Source organism: Cynocephalus volans, chromosome 16, assembly GCF_027409185.1.
Source record: "Cynocephalus volans isolate mCynVol1 chromosome 16, mCynVol1.pri, whole genome shotgun sequence".
In the NCBI taxonomy this organism is placed as follows: domain Eukaryota; kingdom Metazoa; phylum Chordata; class Mammalia; order Dermoptera; family Cynocephalidae; genus Cynocephalus; species Cynocephalus volans.
The window spans coordinates 39148855-39175469 of NC_084475.1; the positions used below are offsets into that span (position 1 = coordinate 39148855).

A 26615-nucleotide genomic window follows, 5' to 3' on the forward strand; every position below is an offset into this window, starting at 1 on the left:
AATAAAGATTTGGTGTGGTTAACACAAGTCATTAACACAATGCACCCACAACTTCATACACAGCTTTAGTCCTTCTTAGTTTTTCTGGTATCATGTGGAGGCATGCTAAATATGTAAGATCCACAATTACAATGCATTTATAATTAAGCAAGACAAGTATATAAATGTTAGCACTTGCTTTTACTCTTGAAAGCTGGAATAAGGCAAGACCAGGGAAACTGGCAGGATGGCTAGGTCAGTCACTGTGGAAGGCTTGTAATACTGTCAACACCACACAGTCAACACATTAGGAGAAAAATCATCAGTGGGTCCAACAAAAATCCAGGTGTGTTCAGACCAAGAGTGCTGAATGACAGGAGACAGTGGTCAGATACAAAGGCATCTGGAAGTTTAACTTCTCAACTGCAGAAACTATTTCTGGTTGCCGGTCGGATTCTGGTTCTGGGCATAGGGTTGGAATAGAAAGAACGGAACTGGTTTTCTTGAAAGAGAAGGAAGGACATTTTCGGATCCTTCAATATATACTTGGCACACACTACAGCCAATGACTGAACTCACCACAGAGTTCCCACGGGTGGTGCTAATGCTCAAGTCACATTCCCAAGTGCCTAGCATTATGGGACCATCTGATTTTCCCTCCTTGCAAAGCTAGGAAAATAACAGGATATCCTTCTAACCATAATTTTAAATTTTAATTTTAAATTTCCTGGGATTTTTTTTTAAAAGCAAACACATAGAGATCTTATCATGTGCCACATACTATTTTCAGAATCTCACAAATATTAACTCGCTTACTTCTCATAACAATCCTATGAAGTAGCTATCATTATCTCTATTTTTTACAGATGGGAAAAGTGAGTCACACAACTCTCCAAAGGTCACACAGCTATTCCATATGGTCCTCAGAACAGCATTATGGATTGGCAGGAGAGTAGGGGAACACATATGCATTAAACCCAAATTTGGTAAAGCAAAGCACAAGAAGTAAAACACAGAGAGTAATGTGGAGCCCACCAGAGTGGGGATTCGGGGACCCGGATTCACGTTCTCTCTTCGTCACTGACTAGCTGTGTCAGTAAGGTGGTCACAAATTCACTGGTCTGTAAAAGAACTTAAAATCTCTACGGTCCATTCTAGCCTTAGCTGTCTGTGCTTCATAATTTCAATCTGCCCCAAGAAAAGAATGTTTCTATAAATGATCCAACATGATACGACAATCAATACTCACACACAAGATACTTACGACAACTCTGGTATACACTTCTTCAGCAAAGTCAATGCTCTGGAATCTTTGTTCTGTCGGAAATGTGTACTTGGTGAGCCACTCCAAAAGTGGCAGGTCTACGTTACTTCCAGCAAAGTAGTACTGAGGGGCATGGATGTGTGTATCAACCAGCCCAGGCATGAAGAACTCACTGGAAATGGAGATAAGAGGAAGAATATTTAATAATCTTTCGTTATTTTCCATATCTTTAAATCATATTTTTCTCAGCAATGACTTAATTGTTTACCCCACACAGGTTTACAGCTGATGTAATCAGACAACTGTAAATTCTCCTATTATTTAGAGGTCAGGAAATAAAAATGATTTATAGCTGATGCAATCAGACAACTGTAAAGTCGCCTGTTATTTGGTGGTCAGGAAATAAAAATGAAGCTCTTCTAGGAGAGATGCAGCTCCTAAGTGGGAATGGTGGTGTAGGGGTAAGCAAGAATGATGAGGGAGGAAAAAACACAGCACTGAGCGGAAGCAAAGCAGTCATAGCTCCAGAAAGGAGGGAACCTAGGATCGTAGGACAGACAGCAAAAGTGGGAAAAGAGGTCCTCAAAACTTCTAGAGCTGTGCTGAAGAAGGCATACACAGGTCACTGCGGGTGACTGAAGAAGAAAAAGAGAGTGGCTACAATTCTGGACTCAGTGGTCAGCTTGATCTTGGCTAACTACAGAAATCTAGGTCTTTCCTGTGGGATGTTGGGCTGAGTTCTGGAATAGAAGCAGCAAGGACAAACTGGATAGAGACAGGCTGGTTAGGGACAGGCGACCTAGGAGACAGGAGCATGAACGGGCAGTGGTGTAAGTGGTCAGGTGAAGAGGAAGTTGCAATGCTATGACAACCATTCTCAGGATGCTCTGATCACTCCTGCTGCTACCCTGATCCACCAGTTAATATGCATATTTTATTAATTCTTATAATAGAAAGTCCTAGAAACATGTTTTTAAAGTTTTTAGAGGCACTACCCACAGAACTGAAGCAGCCCGATGCTGACAGACACTTAAAACTTTTCTAGAGCTAATCCAGTTCACTAATTACTATTGCCTAACCTCATCCAAACATATATTTGCTAAAAGATGGTATGCACTACCACCACTACCACCCCGCGTAAATATTAAATCACATAAGGAACTCAAAACTTGACATCACAAAGAATTCTTTATGCTACCAAATCAAACATATACATGCCACCTAAATGTAAGACAAATGAAGTCATAAGTAGCCCTAAATGCTTTATCTTAGGAGTGGTGGTGGTGATGATGATGATGATGGTGACAGCAGCTAACGTTTACCAAATATGTCCATGTACCAGCCACTAGGCACAGCACTCTACATGCATGAGGCAGTTTAGTGTAGGGGTTAAGTGTAAACAGTCTGGACTCAGACTGCCTGGATTTGAAGTCAGGCCCCAACATAAACTGGCAGTGGGATATTCAGCATGTTATTTAACCTCTCTGTGACTCAGTTTCCCCTTATGCAAAATGGAGATAGTAGTAGCATCATAGGGCTCTTGTGAGGATTGAGTTAGCGTGCCTAGGTAAAGGAAAGCATCAATAAATGTCAGTGATGACCATGATGTAACGCTCCCAAAAAACTTACGAAGCATGAGAGTATTGCTACCCTCATTTATATAAGGGTATGTGAGCTAAACTCAGGAAATTTAAGTAGCTTGGACAAAAGTAATCATTAACTCATCAGCTTTGGAGCTGAGATTCACACGCAGGCAGTTTGTAGGCTCAGTGCTCTTGGTCACTATGCTCCATGTGACAGGACTGTTAATTCACTATGGAAATGAAGAATTAGTGACAACTTGTAAGTGTGGTGAGAAGGCAGCACTAAGTGGGCCTACGTGAGGAGCACACGGAGGACGATAGAATGGGGACGTCTCTCGGGGGCTGGTCACTGACCTCTCCAGGATGCAGCAGTCCCTGGGGCTTTTGCTTTGCCCACCACCATTAAATGGAATGGCAGTGTGACTTCTGCGTGCCACTGGATTGTTCAATCAAATCATATTTCCCAAGTATCTACGATGTATAAGAAACTCCGCTAAGCCTTGTGGGGAGTCCAAAGAGAGAGAAGGTATCTTCTCATCCTCAAAGGCTATGAACTAGCTGAGGAGATTAGGGGTGAGTGTGAGCACGTGGGTCTTAGCAATTTCATTCCTCGACATTCACTTACCCAAGCAAAATAAAACAAAAATATACAGAAAGGATATGCAAGAATGGTGACAGGAGCTTCATTCACATGAGCCTCAAACTGGAAACCATCTAAATATCCACCACAGGAAAACGGACAGACAAACTGACATATGGGTGCATATAGTACTATTCAGCAATTTTAAAAGATGAACTACTGATAAACACAGCAATATGAATACATTTCAAAAAACTTATGTTGAATGAAAGTAAACAGACACAGAGAGTATCTTGATGAGTACTGGTTACATGGGTATATATATTTTGTCAAAACTTAATCAAATGATGTATGTAAGACTGATGCATTTCACTATATAAAACATTTTCCTAAAAAAACTACAGAAAGTTCTTTTGTAAAGGGTCTTGAATGCTCAATTTAGTGAATTAACATGTATTTGTTATTCTGTAGCCAAGAGGGAGGGGATCATGAGGATATTTGCTTTACTGTTCTTTATTTTCCTTGGCAGGTTGTGACATAATGAACTCAGATTTAAGATGATGAATCTGGTGGTGGCATGCATGTGTTGGGAGACTCCTGCAATCTCCCACGTGTGAGGTGTCTGAATAAAGATCATGGAGATGGGGACAGAGAGGGAAAGGATGAATATAAGTAAAAGAACTTGATCTTTTATTAGCTCTAGGAAGCAAAGGGGAAGAACGAGTTAAAAAGAGTAAGTTTTTGATCAGGCTGAACATTATGACACAAAGTACAAAGAATTCAGAAGGAAAGTCCATTGGGAGGGATGGTGTCATACTAAGCCCAGTGTCAAAGTGAACCTCCAGGTGTCCAAGAAGTAATTGGAGATGTGGGATAAGAGGTCATGCAAGGGGGAGGGGGAAGAGGGAAGGGGGAAAGAGGAACTGGTAAAGGGACACAAAAATCAACTACATCATACACTGATAAATTAAATTTTAAAAAATAAATATATAAAATTTCAAAAAGAAAGGACAGCAAAAAAAAAAAAAAGAGGTCATGCATGCAAGAGTTAATGATGGGATTCAGATCTGAGAGTTTTCTCTAAGTAGGTAACCCTAGAAAAGTTGGTGGTGCCAGAGAGTTCTGTGGAAGAAAGAACAGAACTGAATCTTGAGCAGCGCCCTCCACTTAAGGAGTAAGATGGAGGAAAAGAGGTCATGATCAGTCTCGGCAGAGTTGTTGTCAGGAGGATGCAGGGAACCCAGGACAGAGAGGTGTCAAGGACAGCAATGAAGGGAGAGTTTCAAGAAGGGGCAGAGCAGTGACCAGTGCAAAAACTGTGCCAGTTAAGGATGCTCAGGAAGGGCCCTGAGACCCCAGTGCAATGATTGGGGGACACCGATTTCAGAGGGATTTAGTTCTTCACTTAAAAACTGCTTACAAAGTCTTGAGTGTGTTGTAGTCACCGTCCTAGGTGCTGAGGAGAGAGTAAGGAATATGAGCAATGGGTGTCAGAGAATGCACTGAGCTGTTCCCTTTAAAAATATTTGGTAGTGAAAGTCAGGATACGGAAAAGGGCAAGTCATTTTTTGTTTTTCAGTAGGGAAAACCCAAACATGTTCATCAGGTAGCAGAGATGGAAGAGTGAAGATGACTCGGGGTACAAAGTCTTCAAAGGCAGCAGAAGAACAGGGACTTATTGCATTGGAAGTGTGACTTTCACCCAGAAAAGCTATGATCCTTTTCGGGAAATATGAAGCATTGTGCAATGCTTATTAATAGAAACATTGACATAACTGAGGTTATAGCCAAGGATTTATTACAGATTTATTGCAGAACCATGGAATGTGATAGCTGCACATGAAAATAGAGATCACAGAGCCCACCTGCTCTCTCTGCTTTTACAGAGAGAGCAAAAGGAAGCTTGGAAATGGCAGGCTCATTTTCAGACTTGCAATTTGTTGGTGGCCCAGCCAGGATTAGAACTCAGTTCTCCACTTACGACATCACTTAAGAGCTAAATCATAGCTGTCAAAAGCCAAGCCACAGGCAAAGCAGAGAAGAGGTCTAGAGGCTGCAGCAGCAGCAGGTGAAAAAGCTCTCCATTCTCCCTCTGTTTTCAGCTTTCCTCTTTCCACTTTACTTAATCACCATAATAATTCCCTTAGAAAATCTCAACTTGCCCAGATAAAAACCATCAACTTCATATTCCAAACCTGCAGTGGTGGCCAAGCCATATCATAACCTAAGGAGAAAGAATAATAACACCCCATGTACACTCATCAGAACATCCACCCATCTTTTAATCAAGTGGAAAACATTACTAAAGGCTCTACAATCAAAACGCACCATCAACTTCATATTCCAAACCTGCAGTGGTGGCCAAGCCATATCATAACCTAAGGAGAAAGAATAATAACACCCCATGTACACTCATCAGAACATCCACCCATCTTTTAATCAAGTGGAAAACATTACTAAAGGCTCTACAATCAAAACGCACCATCAACTTCATATTCCAAACCTGCAGTGGTGGCCAAGCCATATCATAACCTAAGGAGAAAGAATAATAACACCCCATGTACACTCATCAGAACATCCACCCATCTTTTAATCAAGTGGAAAACATTACTAAAGGCTCTACAATCAAAACGCACGACTTAAAGGCCTGTGTGGTCCAATCTGTTCGCACAGCATCGTCACCCTCATCAACCTGCTCTGCCCGGGATATGGTGGCTCCATGGGCCTGGGAACCCCACGCTGTTTGAAAAGAACTATTCTATTGCAGAAAAAATGCAGGGCTGTAAAACAAACAACAGTCTGTCTTTATTTAAAATTTGGTATTTTGTTCATTATAGATTTTTGCCTTAATTTTTTAAATATTGCAATAAAGTGTTATTTATCTTGATTACTGAGTTTTTTGCCCTATCTGCCACCTTTAAATGTTGTGCCCATAGTCAGTGCCTCACTTCCCACACCCTTATCCTGGCTCTGCAAACCTGTCTAGGGTCCATGGCTTCTAAGTGATCCACTCCTACCACAGCACTGCCCACACTACTCCAGTCATAATTTTCCTTTTTTAAAAATCCACATTGTGCGGAGATATGCCTGTAGATACACTGGGTATTGGACAAGTCTATTAAAAAGACTGTCAGACACATCATCTTCTATGGTATTTGAAACATGACTTAAAGAAATTCAACTGCACATAACTTGTAGATTTGATAATGAGTTATTTTGCATTTTAAATATGATTTTTCTTCAAAGACTTTCATCTTGCACTAAAATTTAAATTATGTCTTACTTTACCACTTCTCTGGGTGCAGTGCTTACAAGGATTCCAGAGTCTGTTGTTGACGGATTTAACTCCAAAATTAGCCTCATAAAGAGGGACAAAAGGATGCAAAGACCCACAGATATGCTCAGTCCCTCTCCCCATCACCCATCCCCTTCCCCCACCCCCTCCTCTCCTCCCAACCTCCATCCCCTGACTTCCAAGCATTCTTGTAATCCCCCAACATAAAGGCACAAAGCAGGTGGCTAAAAATGTCAGCTGTTCCTCAAAGTGGATTCTTAGGAAAATCTAGCACGAGGAAGGAGACAGTAACACCAGAAGTTACTGTATTAATTTTCACGCCCATTGCCCACATACTTCCAAGCCTGTAGCAAGGCAGCAGGAGAGGGAAGGAGGTAGGAGATGTGACTATTTCTGCAAGGACCTCAAAACGTTACAGTCACCCTGTCTCTCTGGACTGTGACCAGAGACAACCTTAATAGCAGAGATGAGCTCAAAGAAGGAAAGTGGCTTGCTTTACATCTAACAGCTACAAAGCTGTTTTGTGAGGATTCAAACCATGTCTTCTAATTCCTAGTTGTTCAATGGCTCTCTGCCTACATTGCCCTAAGGTCAATTCCCAAGTTATGAAAGTGCTTTCAGAATAAAAATGGTCCCACTTTTATTGACCTTGGAACTTAGTTGGCTGAAACAAAATAAAATATTTGAGCTTAAAAAAAGTATTACCATACCTATAAAACAAATCAACCAGGCTATGAAGACCGTGAGCCAATCACAGGAAACATGTTTTATATAAATATTAAAGACCGCTAAAAGCAGTTCCATATAAAATCACAGCTCAAATGTACCTCAGGACATGGGTGTTCCCTAACCACGCTGTCAGCATAATTGCTCCCCAAATTCTCTTCCCTCCCCACTCCCCGATGGTTTATCCTACCCCTCCCCACCCCCCTTTCCTTCCTTTATAGAAGACATCACAATCTACCCCTGTCATGCCCATGGATCTGCTTACTGTCTGTGTCTCCATGGGCTGTAACCCTATGAGGACAGGACTCTGAAGATCTTTTTCACCTCCAGATCCTAGTCCTGCACATAGTAGGCGCACAAATATTTGCTAAAGAAATGAACGATGGCAGCCTCTACTTCTCAAAGTTCCCATTCTTTAGCTTCTTGTCCCACCTCCCCCTTTAAAATAATGAACTAATTTAAAAATCAATTAAAACTTTAAATCAATCAATTGTTTAAAAAGTCTCTCTGTCTGTCATTTGCACCCAGCGAAAGGGAAGAGGTTGGCAGTGACTTACTGGTGGCTCAGCTCTCTCACTTCGCACGGCTTGAAGCACCACTGTTTGGCCAGTTTTTCTTGCTGAGATGCTTCTTCTAAAAACATTATCTTTAAAAGAAAGCAAGAAAAGAATTGCACATGAATGAACCATAGTCATTTGCTGTTATTAAATCTCTAAATCTTTTTAAAAGAGACTAGCCTGTATACCTGAGTTAATTTTAAAAGGTATTTGATACCAAATGGGACTGAGTTTAGAGGCAAAAAAGACAGGGTTTGCTTTGAGTCATCTCAAGAAGCAAACTGTGTGGAATTTCTCCTGCTCTGCCACGTAGAAGACAGAAGCAAGACTTCGAAAATTCTCACTTGAAGACACAAGGTATTAAAAATGGCTGATGGGCATCTATTTCTCCCTCATCCCTGAGGATTAGAGGAATGATTAAAGGAAACAATTGTTGATAGAAAATATATTGGATGAATAAAAGATTTCTCACAGGCTGTTATGGGAAACTCAAGTGCATTAGTAGTGATATCATGGGGCAATTTATTAACATTAAATATAATACACGTAAGAACTGCCTGACAATTGAGTCTTAGCATGAACTATGTTGATGCTCTGATGCTAGACATCTGCTGTGAAGAGATCTGCTATACTTTCCTGGTACCATGTGTAAGAGGCACTATAGGGAGGTAGATGAGAGAGTGAGCTCTCAAGTCAGGCTTGTGAGGCCTGAAGCCCAGGTCAAAACAGCTGCGCAACCATGGATAGGTCTCTTGAACTTTCTTGGTCTGGTTGCCCCATCTGCAAATGGTGGGTAACACCAGTACATACTTCACAGAGCTACTGTGAGGACTAAATATGACAGTTCTGGTGAAGAAGTTAGCACATCTCTGGAAGATGTTAAATACTAGATAAATTATACCTATTGTTGATTCATTTCAAGTAGAGTGTGATACTGCTTTCTCTGTAAAAAATGGTTGTAAAGCAAGGACAGGAAAGAATAAAATTTATATGCAGAAAATATCCTGTTTTATTTTTAAATGCAATATTTTGATGGAAAATGTTTCATGGAACATGAAATATTAGAAAAAATCTGGTAGATAAAAATGCACCCAATTAATTTGAAGCAAAGCAATATACCTCAGGAAAAATAATTTGTTTGTAGAACTGAAAAGAAAATAAATATCGACTTCTTTATTCATTGAGATACCCTTTTTGTAAAAAGAATTAAGATTTTGATGAGATGAGAAAATAAAAGTATCATTCCTACAATTAAGAAAAAGTAATTTGATGATTCTAAAAATAGATTAGAATCAATGAACCTGAAAGCAGATGCAAAAACAGAATTTATCAATATATCTCAAGCTGATTTACGATAAACTCCATAAATAAATTAGTAAAGACAATAAATATCTGTAAAGCACTATATTCACACATTTGAAAATACATTTGAAGTAAATGGTTTTTGAGGAAAACATGTGATCATATTTTATCATGAAGAAATAGAAAAACTTAATGAATCAGTAACTCTAGAAGAAACTGAGGGCATTTTACTAATTCTTTGGGAAAGCTTGTGGTTCAGGACAGCGCCGTGTAATAGAAACATACTGCTCGTCACAAATGCGAGCTGCATGTGTAATTTTAAATTTTCTAACAGCAACACTAAAACTCTAAAAAGGAACAGGTAAAATTAATTTTAGTAATGCTTTATTTAACACAACACATATAAAAGATCACCATTTCAATGTGAAATCCATATTAAAATTATTAATTTAATTTTTTTGGTACTCAGTCTTCAAAATTGTATTTTGCATGTGAAGTACACTTTGATCCGGTTGCTAAATTTTCATCCCAAATACTTCATCTGTATATTTAGATTATAGATATTTACAAAAAATAAATTCGCACACCCACGTTGTTCCAAACACACAAGTTTTCCAAAACTGAAAGGAGTATTAATTTTTAAATGTAAATTTAAATAAATTTAATGAAAATCAAATTAAGTGCAAAATTTAAAAATTCAGTCCTTCAGTCACACTAGTCACATCTCAGGTGTTCAACAAGCACATGTGGCTAGTGGCTGCCACGTCAGATGGCACAAGTTCAGAAAATTTCACAGCTAAGATATGAAATTCTATGCTAGGTAAAGGGCTCCAGAGTACGGAGGAGAATGTAAATTTCTCTATTTCTACAAAGCTAGCATAATCCTCCTACTAAAACCCAATAAAGAACAGACATATACATAAGCACAGATATGCAAAAAGCCAATGCTATTTGTTATTTCATAATATAGATGTAAAAAATAATACCAATAATATACTAGCAATAAAAAGCAAAAATATATTAAAATAATAAGTCTGCATGTCTGTAGCATGTAAGCAAGCCCCCATTACTCTGAGCAAATATTACCAACTTATAGCAGACGTTTAGTAAGTAGGCAAGGGCCCAACTCTTCAAAGACTGCTGGAATAATCCATCTATCCTTTCTATTTCCTTCAGTCAACACCCAAACTAGAATTCACCTGCTCCCCACACACACACCTGGGATATTTTTTCTTAGAATAAATATTTATTTGAAACATAATTACTTGTACATATCTGAGGGCTAAAGCATTGCACACAGGGATCTTGATTTGTATTATTACCTTCTTAAACCTCTGCACATCCTTGCCCCCGAACAAGCCCCTACCATTCACTCCCTGCCTACCAAAACCCTTCACTGTGGCCTCTCGTTAATGCTCCTCCATAAGCAGCAGACTCCCTCCTGTCTTTGACATCTGCTCTGAATCTTTCCCTCTTGGACATGGACATTCTACCAATAAGTAACACTTGCTCATAATACTCATTTTTAAATTTCCTTATATTTTCAGGAAATTGTAAGTGTTTAAATTCACACACACAAATTTTATTGCAATGGTTGATCAAAAAAGGCTTTCAAGAGTAAAAATACACTGCATTAGTAAAAATTCTGTAGGGAAAGTAGAATAGAATTAGTAACTCGAAGAAAAGGGGACTACACAGCACTTCAGGTCATTGAAAAACAAGTTCACGATTTTTAAAAAATAGGTTAAGTGGATATCAAATATATTTTAATTCCATCAAAAACATTTTTAAAAATAATGTCACAGCTTAACTTTAACATGTACATATTTAAAATTTGCCAGAAATTGTGAGCTTTATATATATTTAAATTTAATAAAAACTATACATATCAACTTTTAAAAGTACAAAAGCTTGTAAAGTTTTCAAAATTGTTTCGGGGGAACATTAGTAAAAAAGCATAAAGAGTGCTTCTCCAGTCAATTTATGTTACAGCTGTTCACAATGATAATTTTGAATCTATGCTCTCTTCAAATCTCTCATTCCACCTACCCGCAAAGTGTACGTCACCCACAGGCAATAGTGAACAATTACAAATAATCTTGAAGTTAGGCCAAAAGGAACTGGTTAACTACAACTAAACAATGCAGTGATTAAAAGTGACAGTGAAGACATATTTACTGAATGGAAAATTATCCTTGATTCAATAGTAAGATTTTTTTTTAAATGCAGGTTACTAGATAATGTGTATCGTATGATCACATTTTTGGTAAGAGTATGGTGTGTGCGTGTACGTGTGTGTGCTCACACGTGTGCGTGGGTTGAAGGGACGACGTGTCTAAACATTGATGGTGGTTATCTGTTTATGGAAGAAGTTGGGAGTGATTCTGCTTCCATCTTTTCACCATTTTAGATTGAAAATTGTTGATAATAAATGTCTTATTCCAGCCAAAACAAGAATGCTAATTTCATTTAAAATGTATATAAAAATGTAAAAAAATGAAAAATAATATATAAGTATAGTCTGTGCTCGTGGAGTTTATAATTGGGGAGTTAAGACATGCAGAGGCAGATTACGGATCAGGTGGGGGAGGGGAAGATGAGGGAGTACAGTGGCCCCCACTGGTCCAGATAGACAGATGGTGGGCATGGTCAGTGAAGGTTTCAAAGAACAGACTGAACTTGGACAAGAATAGGTGGGATTTGGTACCTAGCAATAAATATCCAGAGTTGGGTGAAAGAGGAGGGGTAAATAATAATAGCAGCAGAGGCACCAAGGCAAAAAGCAACGAGATATAAACAGGAATGTACTGTAAGTAACATCGGAGCACCGGTATGGGGAGAACTTTAATTCACTAATCAAATACTTAATAGATGTTTTTTCTTGCTCTTCTTCACATATTCACTCAGAAAATGCTTCCTGAGTTCCCCCTCTGTGAGCAGCATTATTTCCAGGGACTGAGAACAGTAAATCGATCGATGAATATAAGATGCACTGCATATGGTAGTGAGTGCTATGATAAAAGATGAAGGGAGGTAAATGGATGGACTAAAATGTGGGGCATGATGTTTCTCTGAGAGATGATGTTCAAGCACAGATTTGCATGAAGGGAGCAAGTGAACCACTTGAATATTCAGGGAAGATCATTCCAGGCAGAGGCCCCTGAGGTGGGAATGTGGGAGGCATGTATTGAAACATCAGAGAAGCCCATGGGGATAGATACAAGTAGAAGGACAGGGAGAAAGAGGGGTAGGAAATCAGACTAAGGAGGTAGCCAGGGCTTGTAGATCATAGTTCAGCCTTGAGATTTATGTTTAGGTCATCTCTAAAAAGATTTTGGAAAGCAAATGTGGGAAATTACGAAACTTTGATGTTTTCTTCCTGGGGCAATGGCTTTCCCATCTGAAGGTTTCCAGGGCTTATGCAGACATTCACTCACCTGTTCACTCATTCGCCATCTAGCGAGTGCCTACTATGGTCCCCAGGCTTTCTTCTTCACAGGCCACAGCCTACGTGGACTGTCAAGCACATACATAAATCATAAAAAACCACGTTCCATAAAATCATAAAATCATAGGTGGTTTCAGCTGGCAGAGATCTTCTCATCCGACCTCCTTGTTTTCCACATAAGGAAATTGAGTCCCTTCTGTTAACTAAACAACTCCAAGTGCTTTCCACTTGAAATGGATTATTTAGGATGAGCAAAGACAAGAATGTCAGGAACACTAAGCCAAAAGCAGATGAGTAATGACGGTCAGCTAATGAAACAAATCTCTGGAAGACAGAGGCTTCAAACACCAGATGGTAAATTTGGGCAAGAGGCTTGTTGCTATGGAACAGAGTAAACTGCTCTTCAAGCCATTGTAAAATAGCTTGACTATCCAACAAAATAAGGTAACGTATCGCAACCCATTACACAAAACCCACCTCTTAAGGCACTGTGATAAAAGATAAAATTGGACAAATACATGAGGTCTCAAAGACTTCTGATGCTTTTGGACAGAGATAAAAATTCCCATATTAGCTCAATTCACTTCAAACAGATAGATAGAAAAGAAAGATGAAGTGAGTTGCCCAACACTCTCATTTTATACATAAGGAAACAGACCTGGTTATGTGAATTGCCCAAGGGACAGGACAAGCCAGGAGTATCTGCTGGACCAGACCTATTTTCCCAGTGATTCTTCCAGACCTCTGTGAATGCCTCTGTAATAGTATAAACCAAGGGTCAGCAAAGCTTCTCAAAGGGGCCAGATAGTAAATATTTTTGGCTTTGCAGGCCATATTGTCTCTTGTACTACTTAAGTCTGCCATTTAGTGCAAAAGCAGACATACACGATATTTAAACAAATGGGTATGGCTATATTCCAATAAAACTATTAATAAAAACTGAAATTTGCATTTTACCTAATTTTCACTTGTTACAATATTCTTTTTTCTCTTTCTCTCTTTTCTCTTTTTTAAAACTATTTTTCAAACATTTAAAAACCATGCTTACCTCACAGTCCATGTAAAATCAGGCAGTGGGCTGGATTTGATCTGTAGGCTATAGTTGCCAGCCTCTGATGCATGTAAATTAAAATTATATAACTTGAAAACCATCCCAGTGGCTCACACCAGCATTTTTATCTTTAGTTGCGATTGGTTTTCAATTGGTAATAACTTTTTTTTCAACTGTTCTCTTAGCCTTAGAGCCTGTCAAATGCCCTTGAAAGAAAACGGATTCTAGTTGCATACAAAGCCCTATTTTGCTGCAGAAAATAAACACTTCTTGATAGACAAAGTTTACCCAGATGTCCTTCAGTAGGTGACTGGATAAATAAACTACTGTACATCTAGACAATGGAATATCGTTCAGTACTAAAAAAAAATGAGCTGTCAAACCATGAAAAGACATGGAGGAACTTTAAATGCATGTTAATAAGTAAAAGAAGCCAGTCTGAAAACGCTACATACAGTATGATTCCAACTATATGACATTCTGGAAAAGGCAAAACTATGAACAGTAAAAATATCAGTAGCTGTCAGACGTTGGAGGGAGGAAAGATGAACAGGCAGAACAGAGGATTTTTAGGGCAGCAGAAATTCTCTGTATGATACTATAATGGAGGATAGATGTCATCATATATTTGCCAAAACCACAGAAAGTACAACACCAACAGTGAACCCTAATGTAAACTGTGGACTCTGGTGATGACGATGTGCTGATATACGTTCATTAAGTGCAACAAATGTTCCATTCTGGTAGGAGATGTTAATAACACAGGAGGCCAGGCATGTGTGGGGATATGTGTGTAAGCAAAGAGTATATGGAAAACCTCTGTCTTCCTCCCAATTTTGTTGTGAACCTAAAACTTCTCTAAACAAATAAAATATTTTTTTTAAAAAGATAAATAAAAAGAATCAATATTTATAATAGTCAAAGTGTAATGCCTGTGTTGCAAAGTGGTATAAGGTATAGACAGTGAAAACTGAATAAAAAATAATTTTTATGGGGAAAAAGTAGTTATAGGAATTCTCCTAATCCTTACAGAAGACACCACTAATGAGTCATTGGTATTTAACAACTTTTGAGTAGAAAAATAAAGCCACATATTCCAAAATGATGGGATGTCTGATAGTAATAAAAAGACTTACACATACTTACTGTGTACCAGACACTGTCCAATACACTTCACACATACTCACCTGTTTAAACCTCATCACAAACCTCACAGTAACCCTGTGAGGTACTAATATACTAGCCCCATTTTACAGATAAGAATACTAAGGCACAGAAACATTAAGTACCTTGCACAAAATTACACAGCTGGTAGGTAGTAAATCTCAAATTTGAATCACATTCTGCCTGCAGGCTAAAGGCTACTAAACACTATGCTACACATTTTTTAAAAATACAAAAATAAATAAAACAGGCCTCTCCTTCCCTTCCTTTTTTCTTTATAAAACATTTCTTGGTACCCACTTCTTTTCCCTTAATATAGCCCTGGCCGGTGGGCCTGATGGAGCCAGGAATGCAGAGGCGGCAGAGGCTAAGGAAGTAGTCAAGACTGAGAAGGCTAATAGGGTCAGGGAAACTGAGGCCAGAGAATTGTAGAGTCAAAAAGCCAGGTGGAGTGAGCAGAGCTGTGGCTGAGGAGCCAGCCACCAGGGTCAGGAAACTGATTATACACAGGAATAATAAGCAAATACATAAATATATTGTGAATAGTGAGAACAAGCTTTCTTAGAAAAGAGTTACCAATATGGAAAGGGGAAAGACACTAGAACTGGGGTATTGGATTTGAGTTGAAGGTAATCATGTCAACCCATGGTTTTTAATTTGGATAGATCAATAAAGAAATATATACACAAATTTATGTATATATTTACATATATGAGGGTATTTCAATACATTCATGAAAAGACTTATATTATCTTTTAATTCTATTTTTCCATGAACTTTCTGAAGTATCCTTGTATACACACACACATATATACATATACACACATGCACACACACACAAGCACACTTCCTAACTCTATTTGCTGAGAGGGCCTAGAAACAATGACACCCAGTTATAATCAGCACTCCTGGTGCTCAAATTTTGGTTTCTAAATACCATTCTCTCCTAGAAAATACCAGGGGACTCCAGGGCTCATTCTAGGGCCGGGGCAAAGAAAATACAAGGTGAATCTGAAGCATAATTTTGTGCCAAATGTAAGGAAGTGCTAAAAATATAATTGGAGAGTGGTCAAAAGGACACAGGAGCCACCTTGAATAAACTCCCACTGGCCAAATCTGGGCCAATGTGAGCATCAAAATAAATAATAATAGTGACAGATTAAAACTTACTGAGTAAAATGGGAATCCACAAGTCCACATTGGTAATAAATGTGAATGAATGAATGAATGAATGAATGAATGAATGAATGAATGGGAAGGGCAAGTTCTTCCTGACAGTAGAATACCAACTAATACATGTGGAAGAAATGATAGAATCAGAAAATGAGCATTTGGCAACATCACCATAATAAATGATTCATGCAAAAACCATCAATGAATGTTAAAACGAGCAGGTGAAGATTTGTTAAGAAACAGGATATTTATAAAATCATCAAAGTATCTTCCCACAAAATTTATTTCACAAAGAAAAACAACAACTTTACAGTGGAGAAACCTGGCAAATTCCACCTTAACCAAGTGACCAAAGTTAACATCACCAGCAAAGGGACACATGAACACCATATGCTTCCTGAGATGGTGCACTGAGAAGAACACAGTGTCACTTCCATGTTATTCCTGTCAAAAATGCAAAAGCTCAGTCCAATCGTAAAGAAATATCAGACAAACCCAAGTTAAAGAACATTCTGAAAAGAAAAAGAAAAACAAAAAACTGTTCTGTATTCTTGAACAGTACATGAAAGGCAAAGAAAGACTAAGGATCTGTTCCAGAAGGCAGGCAACAAAAAAAAAATACAATGAATAAATGGGACTTGTGATTCTTAAGTGGATTCTGAACCAGAGGGGGGAAAAAAAGACATCAAGGACATTACTGGGCCAGTAGGTAAAGTTTGAAATGGCCTATGGATTATGTGGTAGAATTATATCTATGTTAAATTCCTGATTTAGATGCTTGCACATGATTATATAAGACAGTGTCCCTAGGTTTTAGAAAGTATACATTGAAGTATCTAGATTGCAACAGCACATCTATAACTTATTTACAGTTAGTTCAGAAAAATATAATAATGTGTGTGTGTCTGCACATATCTAGAGAGAGTGGGGAATTACGATGAGCAAATTTTACAAAATATCATCACTGGGGAATCTGGGTGAGGGCTATATGAGATTTATACTTTCTTTATAACTTTCTTATAATTTTGCAATGACTTAAAATAAAAATTTTTAACTACAAAACTAAAAGTATATAGTTTAGAAACACAAATATATAAAGTATAAAGAAATGTAAGTGCATAATAAACAAAATTTAGAATAATGGTGGGAAAGGAAAAATGGGATGTGGAGGGTATACAAGACACTTCAAAAATAACCAACAGTCATCGTGTCATTATCCATTACACCTTACATAGACATTAGAACTACTCTTTCTTCTACCCAATGAGTTTTAATAAAAAGAATCACTTTTTAAAAAACAAGTAAAATGCACAAAGATAACAAAAATATATGAGCAAAAGCAAACTCTTTAAACAATAAATGTTATTTTTTAAAAACATCAAAATCTGTATCATCTGGTCATCTGTGGCACCCAAATGACCAAGAAGAAAAACCACAGGAGGGGTGGAGGCATGAGGAAACAGGATGACACAGATCTACCATTTACAGCACCCCAATGCCACTGATTTAAAATGAGGTCATAATCTGTCCCTTATTTTCTTGTTTGTTTTTTGGCAGCTGGCCACCATGGGGATCCAAACCCTTGAACTTGGTGTTACAACAACACACCCTAACCAACTGAGCTAACCGGCCAGCCCTGTCCCTTGTTCTTTTAAGCAGTTGGTAAATATGCTAAAAAACACTTGAATGCACTTGATAGTTTGTGATTCCCTTTGAGATACAAATTGTTACTCCCTATTTATTTGTTTCCTAAATTCAAAATCCCTCGATGCCTTAACCAACCTGTGGGAGAAAGAAGCTGCTTAGATGGATGCAAAATTAGCACCAAACACTGAATGAAATTAACCACAGATCTCAGATCCAAAGTTAAATAACACATTTGAATCCTGAAATCATCAGACAAACTAATAATTTCAGCAGCTGCCTCATAAAAGACATCTTCAGAGACTAAATTCAGCGAATGGACAACTGAGAATAAATTTAGGAAAAGCACTCACTCTCTTTTTTGAAAAGTGAAAGGTGACATCAACTGACCCAAAGGGTATCTCAAGAAACTGTATCAGATGCATAGATATTGATAAGAAAATGCAGGCATACACAAAAGCCTATTTCTTTGGTTGTTTTTTAAAAACCTGAAATCTGCCTTCTAGTTATTATGGGTTAAATTGTATCCCTCCCCGCAAAATTCATATGTTGAAGTCCTCCCCTCCAGTAATTTAGAATGTGACCTTATTTAAAAATAAGGTCTCTACAGAGGAAGTTAAAATGAGGTCATTAGGGTTAGCCCTAATTCAATATAACTGGTGTCCTTTTGGACACAGAGACACACATAGAGGGAGACGACGTGAAGAGACACAGAGAAAAGATGGCCACCTACCAGCAAAGTAGAAAAGCCTGAAAGGGACCCTTCCTTCATGGTCCTCTAAAGCAACTAACCCTGCCAAGACCTTGGTCTCAGACTTTCAGCCTCCAGAACTGTGAGTCAATAAGTTTCTGTTGGTTAAAACACTGGGTTTGTGGTACTTTGTTATAGCAGCCCTAGCAAACTAATACAGACTCTATAGGAGGGGGATTATAAAATGGGTCTATTCTAATAAATCAACAGAAAAAAAATACTGCAGAACCTCCCTTTTTCTTGCCTGTACGCACCTCAGATAGTATGAGTGATAGAAACACATTAGATTTACCAAAGAATGAAGATTCTGCTATTTACTAGCTCTGTAACAAGGGCAAATCCTTTAACCCCTGATTTAACATTTTTTAAAAATATGGTAATAATATCTGCCAAATCTCCCTTTAATCTTTTTTTGTTTTTGTTTTTATTTTGGCAGCTTGTCAGTACAGGGATTGATCCCCAGACCCTGGTGTTATCAGCACCACGCTCTCCTTTAACCCTATAATGACAAAACATTTTAAAATGTAGATACATGGAACATTTCGATGAACTGTAAAAGTTCCTTATAAATGTAAGGTATTTTCAGTAGAGTTGATATTTGATGAGGTAACTAGAGTGGAATTTCAGGAGACAACTGCTTGCATGGAGTGCTTTGATTTCAGGAAGGCATCTGATGCACCAGACAGATAACTTTGTTGGGCAAGCTCAAAAAAGACAGCCTGGATGACAGCAGAGTTGGAGAAATTCATATCTGGTTGTATATTCCTATTCAAAGGGTTAATTCATAAGATGAGGAAAGTATGTCAGGAGAGCTCGTAGAGAGCTCTAGAAACATTTCACCAAGCTCTGCCCCAGCCATGTTCTTGTTAATGGCTAACATGTGAAAAAGATAACAATTTTGAAGGGACAGTTCATTCTCTAGATGGAACCATACAGTTTTTAAAAGACAGCCCTGAGCTAAGTCTACCAAGATGAAGCTTAACAGGAATATAAGCAAAATCCTAATTTACATTTTATAAAATTCACATGCACAAGGTAAAGACTATGAGACTTAATAAGAGCAAGTACCATGAGCAGTGTAGAACAGGTGCCCATGAGAATGGATTGCAACTAACATCAAATTTGTAAGAATGCAGGCAGACCTTGCTTTGTGTGATTCTGATAGACATAAATTTCCGATTTCACAGTTTAGTTAAATAATACCAGTCCCCCAACAACATGGTTCAAACATCAGTTATCACAGTATATTAACTGTGAGTAATTGCCAAAAGTACAAACTTGGCTTCTAGCTCTTCAGCCCACAAAGCATTATATACATAACAGGTGTGCATCATGATCAGTGACCAATGACGTCCCTTTTTCCAAAGTCTGTGGTGACTGGCCACTGTGCATCTGTTATTCATTTCACTCAGACATCAAAGCACGTAGCTGTGTTGCTTCCTCATCTCCCAGCAATAAACTCATGTGGCATTTTACAAGAATGGACAATCAAAAGAGTGAATTGGCCAACAAAGATGAAAGTGCAACAAAAAAATGAAAAGTGGTAACACAAGAAGTGAATTTGCAATCTGACATAAATGGAGATAGAGAAGAAACAGCTGACCACAGCAATGGTGCCACTGCTGCCATCTGAGAGACTCTAGGTCTACAGGCAGAGGAACTCAGCAAAGGTGAACTTACTGACATAAATGTGGGTAATGATTCAAGATGCCCCAAAAGAAGTGACACCAGCAAAACACTTCGCATTCAAGGAACACTCAGAGAAATATCTCAGAGATATCTCATGACATTGAGAGCTCACAGGATATAGTACTGGAAGCTAAGCCAAAACTATAAAGCAGGATGACCATTTGCCAAGGCAAAGAAAAGATGCTTACTCCATATTATAACTTATATGAGAAGAAGGCAGCAAGCACTTGTAAAACTACCCTGTATATTTTTGCAAAAAATAAAACATTTCAATCCTCTATGTTTCTAACATTTTAAATTATATTATACTAAATGAACACTAGTTTTACTAATCTTTATGTTTTGTTGTTTTTTTTTAAAAAAAAGATGACTGGTAAGGGGATCTTAACCCTTAACTTGGTGTTGTCAGCACTACGCTCTCCCAAGTGAGCTACCCGGCCATCCCTATATAGAAATCCAAACCCGTGGCCTTGGTGTTATCAGCACCACACTCTCCCAGGTGAGCCACAGGCCAGCCCTAATCTTTGTGTTTAAATTTGAGAGTTTTTAATGTTTTAATAGAGGTTTTTAAAAATCACAAAATAATCATGATTTTTCCCTTTCACTATTAAGATCACTTTGCATGATTTCAGCTTTCACAGTCATTTTTTTCAGTCCTGCACTGTTGTGCAAAGGGAGGAATGCCTTGTGTCCTTTTATACTTAGCTTGGGGTATGGAACTAGTAGTCTGTTTTCAGTTTTGAAGGGATGAACTGAATTGGAATGTTCTTTACAGCAAGGTAACCAGAATGTGGAAGAACCCTGCAATTAAAACATAAAAGGAAGTTCTAAATGGAACTGACAATATTTCATCTGGAGAAGAGAGAAGTCAGGAAGAAAGATTACCATACTTGCAAATACTGAAAAAGCCATCGTGTAAAAACGCCATTCTAGAGCAGCAGAACCAGCTTCAATAATGGAATATCCAGCAGCAGAGCTTTTGATTTCATGAATAGAAGTTTCTAACAATTAAAACTGGATATAAATGGAATTCACTGACGCACAAACTTAGTGAACTTCCTGTAGTTGGAAGTGGCAAACAGAGGCTAAATGACCATCTGTCCAGGATGCTGTAGCAGAAATTAATTCCTATACAGGGTGAGGGGGAGGCCCCATCCGCAGCTCAGATTCCAAACAGCCATGTGGTGCTTCTGAAACATGTCCACAGATTCTTCGACACTTCTCCCTTCAAAAGGTGGAGACTAGTTCCCTCGCTCACCCTTGAGGTGGGCCAGACTTAATGACTTGCTTCTAAGGTGAGCTCATAAAAGGATCACTTCCACCTGGCTCTTTCTGTCTTGGATCATTGTTCTAGGGGAGCCTCTGATGGTCACGTGGTAAGGACACTCAAGCACCCCTGAGGAAGCTCTTCTGAGGAGAAACCAAGGATTCCTGCCAACAGCCAGCACTAGCTTGCAGTTGTGAATGAACTTGAACTTGGAAAGTGGATCCTACAGCCCCAGTCAAGCCTTACAATGACTGCAGCCCTAACTGACATCACCAGATCCTGAGACCTCATGAGAGATCCTGAGCCCCAACCACTCAGTTAAACTCCCCTGGAATCCCTGACCCACAGAAACTATGAGGATAATAATTTTTTGTTTTATTTGTTTTAAGCCCCTGCATTTTTGGTGTAATATGTTATGCACCAATAGCAAACAAATACAATCCATTTTGACCTGAACACTGAGATTACAGTGCAAACTTACAAGCTGCTCACACAGATTTTGGGTGTTTTTCTGGAGGCTTTTTTTTTTTTTTTCTTTTTTTTGCCAGTTTCCTTTTAATAGACTCAGCCCACAATTTCCAAAAACTAGTTCCTATCATTGAAGGATAAATGATTACACAATGGTATTCTGTTGTAAAAGTAGAAAGTAGAGAAGGAATCTAAAATTAATTCCTCCCACCCTGCTTGATTTTCACCCTACATTCAAAACTGCTACAAAAGATTCATGCAGACCTCACAAATAAGATTCAAAATTCTCTTTAGCAAGACAGAAGTCCTTCAACAGGTTCATCTTTCTGTTGCAAAAAGTCAGTGAAACAAGGGCTGGGCCCTTCTCCCTTCATAATAAAGAAACTATTTCTTTCAATATGGCACTGCCTGCTTACCCAGACTTAAAGGTCCAGTCCAGACTTCTCCTATGAACTCCAGATCCATATATTTGACATTGCCCCTGATCTCTCATTTGTATTTCTCACAAGGGACCTCAAAGTGAACATGTCCAAAACAAAGTCCCTGATCTTATTCCTGAACCTATTCCCTTGCCAGTATTCCCTGTGCTCAAGAACGAGATCACATCAATTTAGGGCACAATTTGTAAATCTTTGATGCATAACTCTCTTGCTCCTGTATAAAACTTCAATGGCTTCCCATTGCATTTAGGATAAAAGAAAATATTTGATAACATGGCCTATAGAGTCCTGGATGGTTTGGCCCCTACCTGCCTCCCCAGCCTAACCCCATGCCTTATCCCTCCCTCCTCTGCTCCCTGCATTGGTCCCAGTTCAGACCCCACAAACACCCTGCTCCCTATACCATCAGGCCTTGACATATGACCTTCCCCCTGTATGCAACACCTTTCCTCTCCTTTTGCCCAGTTAACCCCAATTCTTCTTTCTATTTCATCCTCTCCTTAGAAAGCCTTTCCTGACTAATCAAATTCCCCATCCCACCCCCGTTCATACCCCATTCCCAATTAATGCTTCTTACAGCACCAAGCACTTCTTTATGGAAATATGACAGTGGTTTCATGCACAAAACATGGAACATCCTTACTTAAATCCTCTCCAGCTGCATGAATTTGAGCAAGTCACTGAAACTCTCTGTGCCTGTTTTCTTACCTATAACATGGGAGTAACAGTTATAAACACTTGGTGAGGATTAAACAAGACAATGTATGTCAGATTCTTAGAACGGTGCTGGACACACGGCAGACTCACCTAAGTCTAAGCTGTCGTTTTACCATAGTTGTATTTCACATTTACTCACAATTATTATCTTATTCTTAAGTGTTTTTACCATTGATGGCAAATCTCACAAGGGTGGAGATGCCTGTTTGTACTCACTACTATACAGCAGTGCCTGGCAAGTCTTAACAGATGGGAAATCCTAATGAACATCTGGTGAATGAATAAATGAATTTGATGTAGGGCCTGGACTCTGTCACACAAGGTGGTTTAGAATTTATTCTCTAGAAGTTTTTTTTAACAAGAGTCACATATGAAAATGAAGGGAGCAATGGCAGAGAGGTAAGTCAGGAGGCGAGCTCAGAGACAGGAGATGGCTTCGCTGACTATGTAAATGGTTTACCTGAGTAGAAGCAATGGCCAGAAAGAGAAAAAAAGTGTCTCATGGGTGGAATGTTGAGAAAGGATCCATATAACTTGGTGGTACGCTGGCTCTGGGGGGAACTGATGAGGCTATGTATATATAAATACTAAATCTCTAAATGAGAAAATGAGGACAAAAAGACAGACCTGTGGAAGCCAAAGGGGCTGCTGGTTTGCAGGTGTAGAGGAGATGGTGTGGGAGAGCAGAGCAGGCAGGTAGAGCTGTCCTTCAGCAGGTGTGACATAGGACCAACGCTCTACAGGGTAGCCATGTCCACAGACAGACACTCGTCTGTGCAAACATGAACGTGAATGGGATAAGAAGGTGGATGGGGAAGGGCTGGTGGGGGATCCTGGGGTTGAGGGCTGATTTAGAGAGTCTCGAAGGGAGAGAGGAGCCAAGGAAAGAAACATGGAAGGTAAAGTCAGAGAGACAGGACTGGAGAACAACGACCTGGAGGCTCATGCTCACCCACTCTTTAAGAATTCAGCTGAAGGGGCAGCCACTTCCTCTGGAGACCTTTTTGACCTACCCCCTCAAAATAAATAAGGTGCCCCTTCGGCACTGCTTGCATGCATTTCCAATAGCACTGTGGTAGGCTGAAAGATACCCAGGTCCTACTCCCTGGAACCTGTGAACGTTACCTTCCGTGGCAAAGGAGATTTTGCAGATGTGGCTCAATTAAGGATCTTCATAAGGGGAGGTGATCCAGGATTATCAGCGTGGGCCCTAAATGCAACTACATTGTCCTTAGAAGAGGGAGTCAGAAGGCAGCGGCAATGTGACCACTTAAGCAAGATGCTGCACTGATGGCTTGAAGGTAGAGGGAAGATCCAGGAACCAAGTATTCAAGGAAAGTAGCTTTAGACACTGGAAAGGACAAGGAAACAGATTCTCCCCTAGATCATCCAGAGGGAGTGCAGCCTGTTCACACCTTGATTTCGGCCCCGTGAAACAGATTTCAGACTTCTGACCTCCAGAAATGTGAGAAAATCAGCTGCTTTAAACCACATAGTTTCTGGTAATTTGTTACTGCAGCCACAGGAAACATAAAGCTCTTAATTCACTGCATTGTCATTTGCGGTTAGGGTCTTTGTTTCCCCACGAAAGTATAACCCCCTCAAAAGACAGCGATGCTCTTGTACCTTGGTATTTGTAGCACCAAACAGAATGCTAGACACACAAACGTGATCAAACAAATGTCTGCGGGAAAGTTGAAAGAAAGGAAGAAAATCAGAAAGAGAAGAAAGGAAAGAAGAGAGTTTCAAAACAGAGGAAGAGGCTAAGTAAGGCCTATCCTTAAAGATATGAAACTAACAATGTGGACACAGAGAACCTGGGCAGGGCTGAGTTCATGCCCCATCCCACTCCCCAGGAGCCAGCTTAACAAACTCATGGAGGCTACATGCAGACAAGGCACAGTGGACAGAGGGGAGGTCCTAAGTCAGACCCTAACTGCAGCCTTTACCATAACCCTCACCCTAACCCAGTGCAGAGGAGCTAAGAGTGTCAACACCAAGTCAGTACCCTCTGAAAAGCCAAAGCATGTGGCCTTAGGAACCACAAAGACTTGGGTTTGCCTCTTAGCTCTCCTTCTTACTATCTGCACTTCCTGGACAAGTTACTTAACTTTTCTGAGGCTCAGTTTCTCACTTGCAAAATAAAACTAATAGTTCCTCAGAAAGGTAAATGAGGTGGTAAATTAGAAGTACGAGGCATGGAGTAAGTATTCAAGAAATGTTACTTTTTGGTTTTGTTATTTCTATTTTCCTAGCAAAACCAGACATAAAATATAATGTATAATAAATATTATATACTATAGAATTTGATATATATTATAGTGTGTGTATATATATGTGTATTTTATACACTATCTCTAGAAAAAACATGTAAGAAACTGATAACAGTTGCCTCCTGGTAGGAACAATATCATATCTAGGAGACTGAAATAGGAAAGGGACTTACTACTCAGTACATATCCTTTTGTGCACTTTGAATTTCCTATCATGTGCATGGATTTTTTTTTTTTTTTTTTAGGTTTTTTTAATCTTAGGTTTCTCAGCTGTGTAACTTTGGCAACCCATTACTTAATCTCACTGCACCTCAATTTCCTCAACTGTAGGATGAGAATAAAAATATTACCTTTCCTCTCAAAGTTCTTGTGAGCATTAAATGAGATAACACAAGTAAAACACCCAAAAGCATGCCTGGCACATAATAAGCACTCAATAACGTCAGCAATTTCCACTTCCAGAAATAGAGTGGGCAAGATACCCTGAAGGGCCTTCCAGCTACAAAATAACTACATGCTGCATAGGACTTTAGGTAGCACTTGCAGGAGATAAGGGAAAGTACCAAAGTTAAAGAAAAGAAGAAAAAAAAAAAGAGAGAGAGAGAAAGAAGAAAAAGAGGCTGTAAGCTGAAACATGTGCAGTGAGCAGTAAACTCAGACAGAATACACGGTGGCCCTTAGTAGCCAAGAGAAGAAAATAAAAATCCTGTCTGAAGGACCACATCTTGAATTTAGGCCCCCAGATTTTCCCAGATAAGATAAACCAAAATTGAACCCATAATCAAAGGTTATCAAAATTAAAAGGAAACAAATTATCATTGGCAAAGGCTAGCAGAAACTACCAAGCCCAGATTTAGAATCTCGAGGATTTCAGATCTTGAAAATATCTGATACAAAGTAGATACGTATGCTTAAAGAAGTAAATAATGGAATCACAAAACTGAGCAAGCAACAAGAGGCAATCAAAAATGATCAGCCAGATTTGAAAAAGAACCAAGTAGAACTTTTAGAAATTAGAATTATAATTGTTGCTTTAACAAGGTTAATAGATTTTTAAAAATGCAATAGATTATATATAGCTGAAGAAAGTATCCATGGACTGCAAAATACAGCTGCAAAAAATGACCCAGAATGCAGCACTGAGAGGCAATGGGATAGAATCCATGAACAAGAGGTTGAGATATGGAAGCTAAAATAAAGTCCAACACATATCTAACCAAAGTCCCAAAGGAGAGAGTAGAGAA

At 38.9% G+C, this 26615-nt stretch overlaps 1 protein-coding gene across 1 annotated transcript in view; it reads right to left on the bottom strand.

Moving 5' to 3' along the window:
- Positions 1-26615, bottom strand: part of GDA (guanine deaminase) — an 89623-nt gene that overhangs the window by 40682 nt on the left and 22326 nt on the right. The window contains exons 2-3 of the mRNA XM_063080711.1: positions 7985-8073; positions 1244-1415 (exon numbers count right to left, since the gene is read on the bottom strand). Of these exons, the coding sequence (XP_062936781.1) occupies positions 1244-1415; positions 7985-8073 (261 nt within the window). The remainder of the gene's footprint in view (positions 1-1243; positions 1416-7984; positions 8074-26615) is intronic.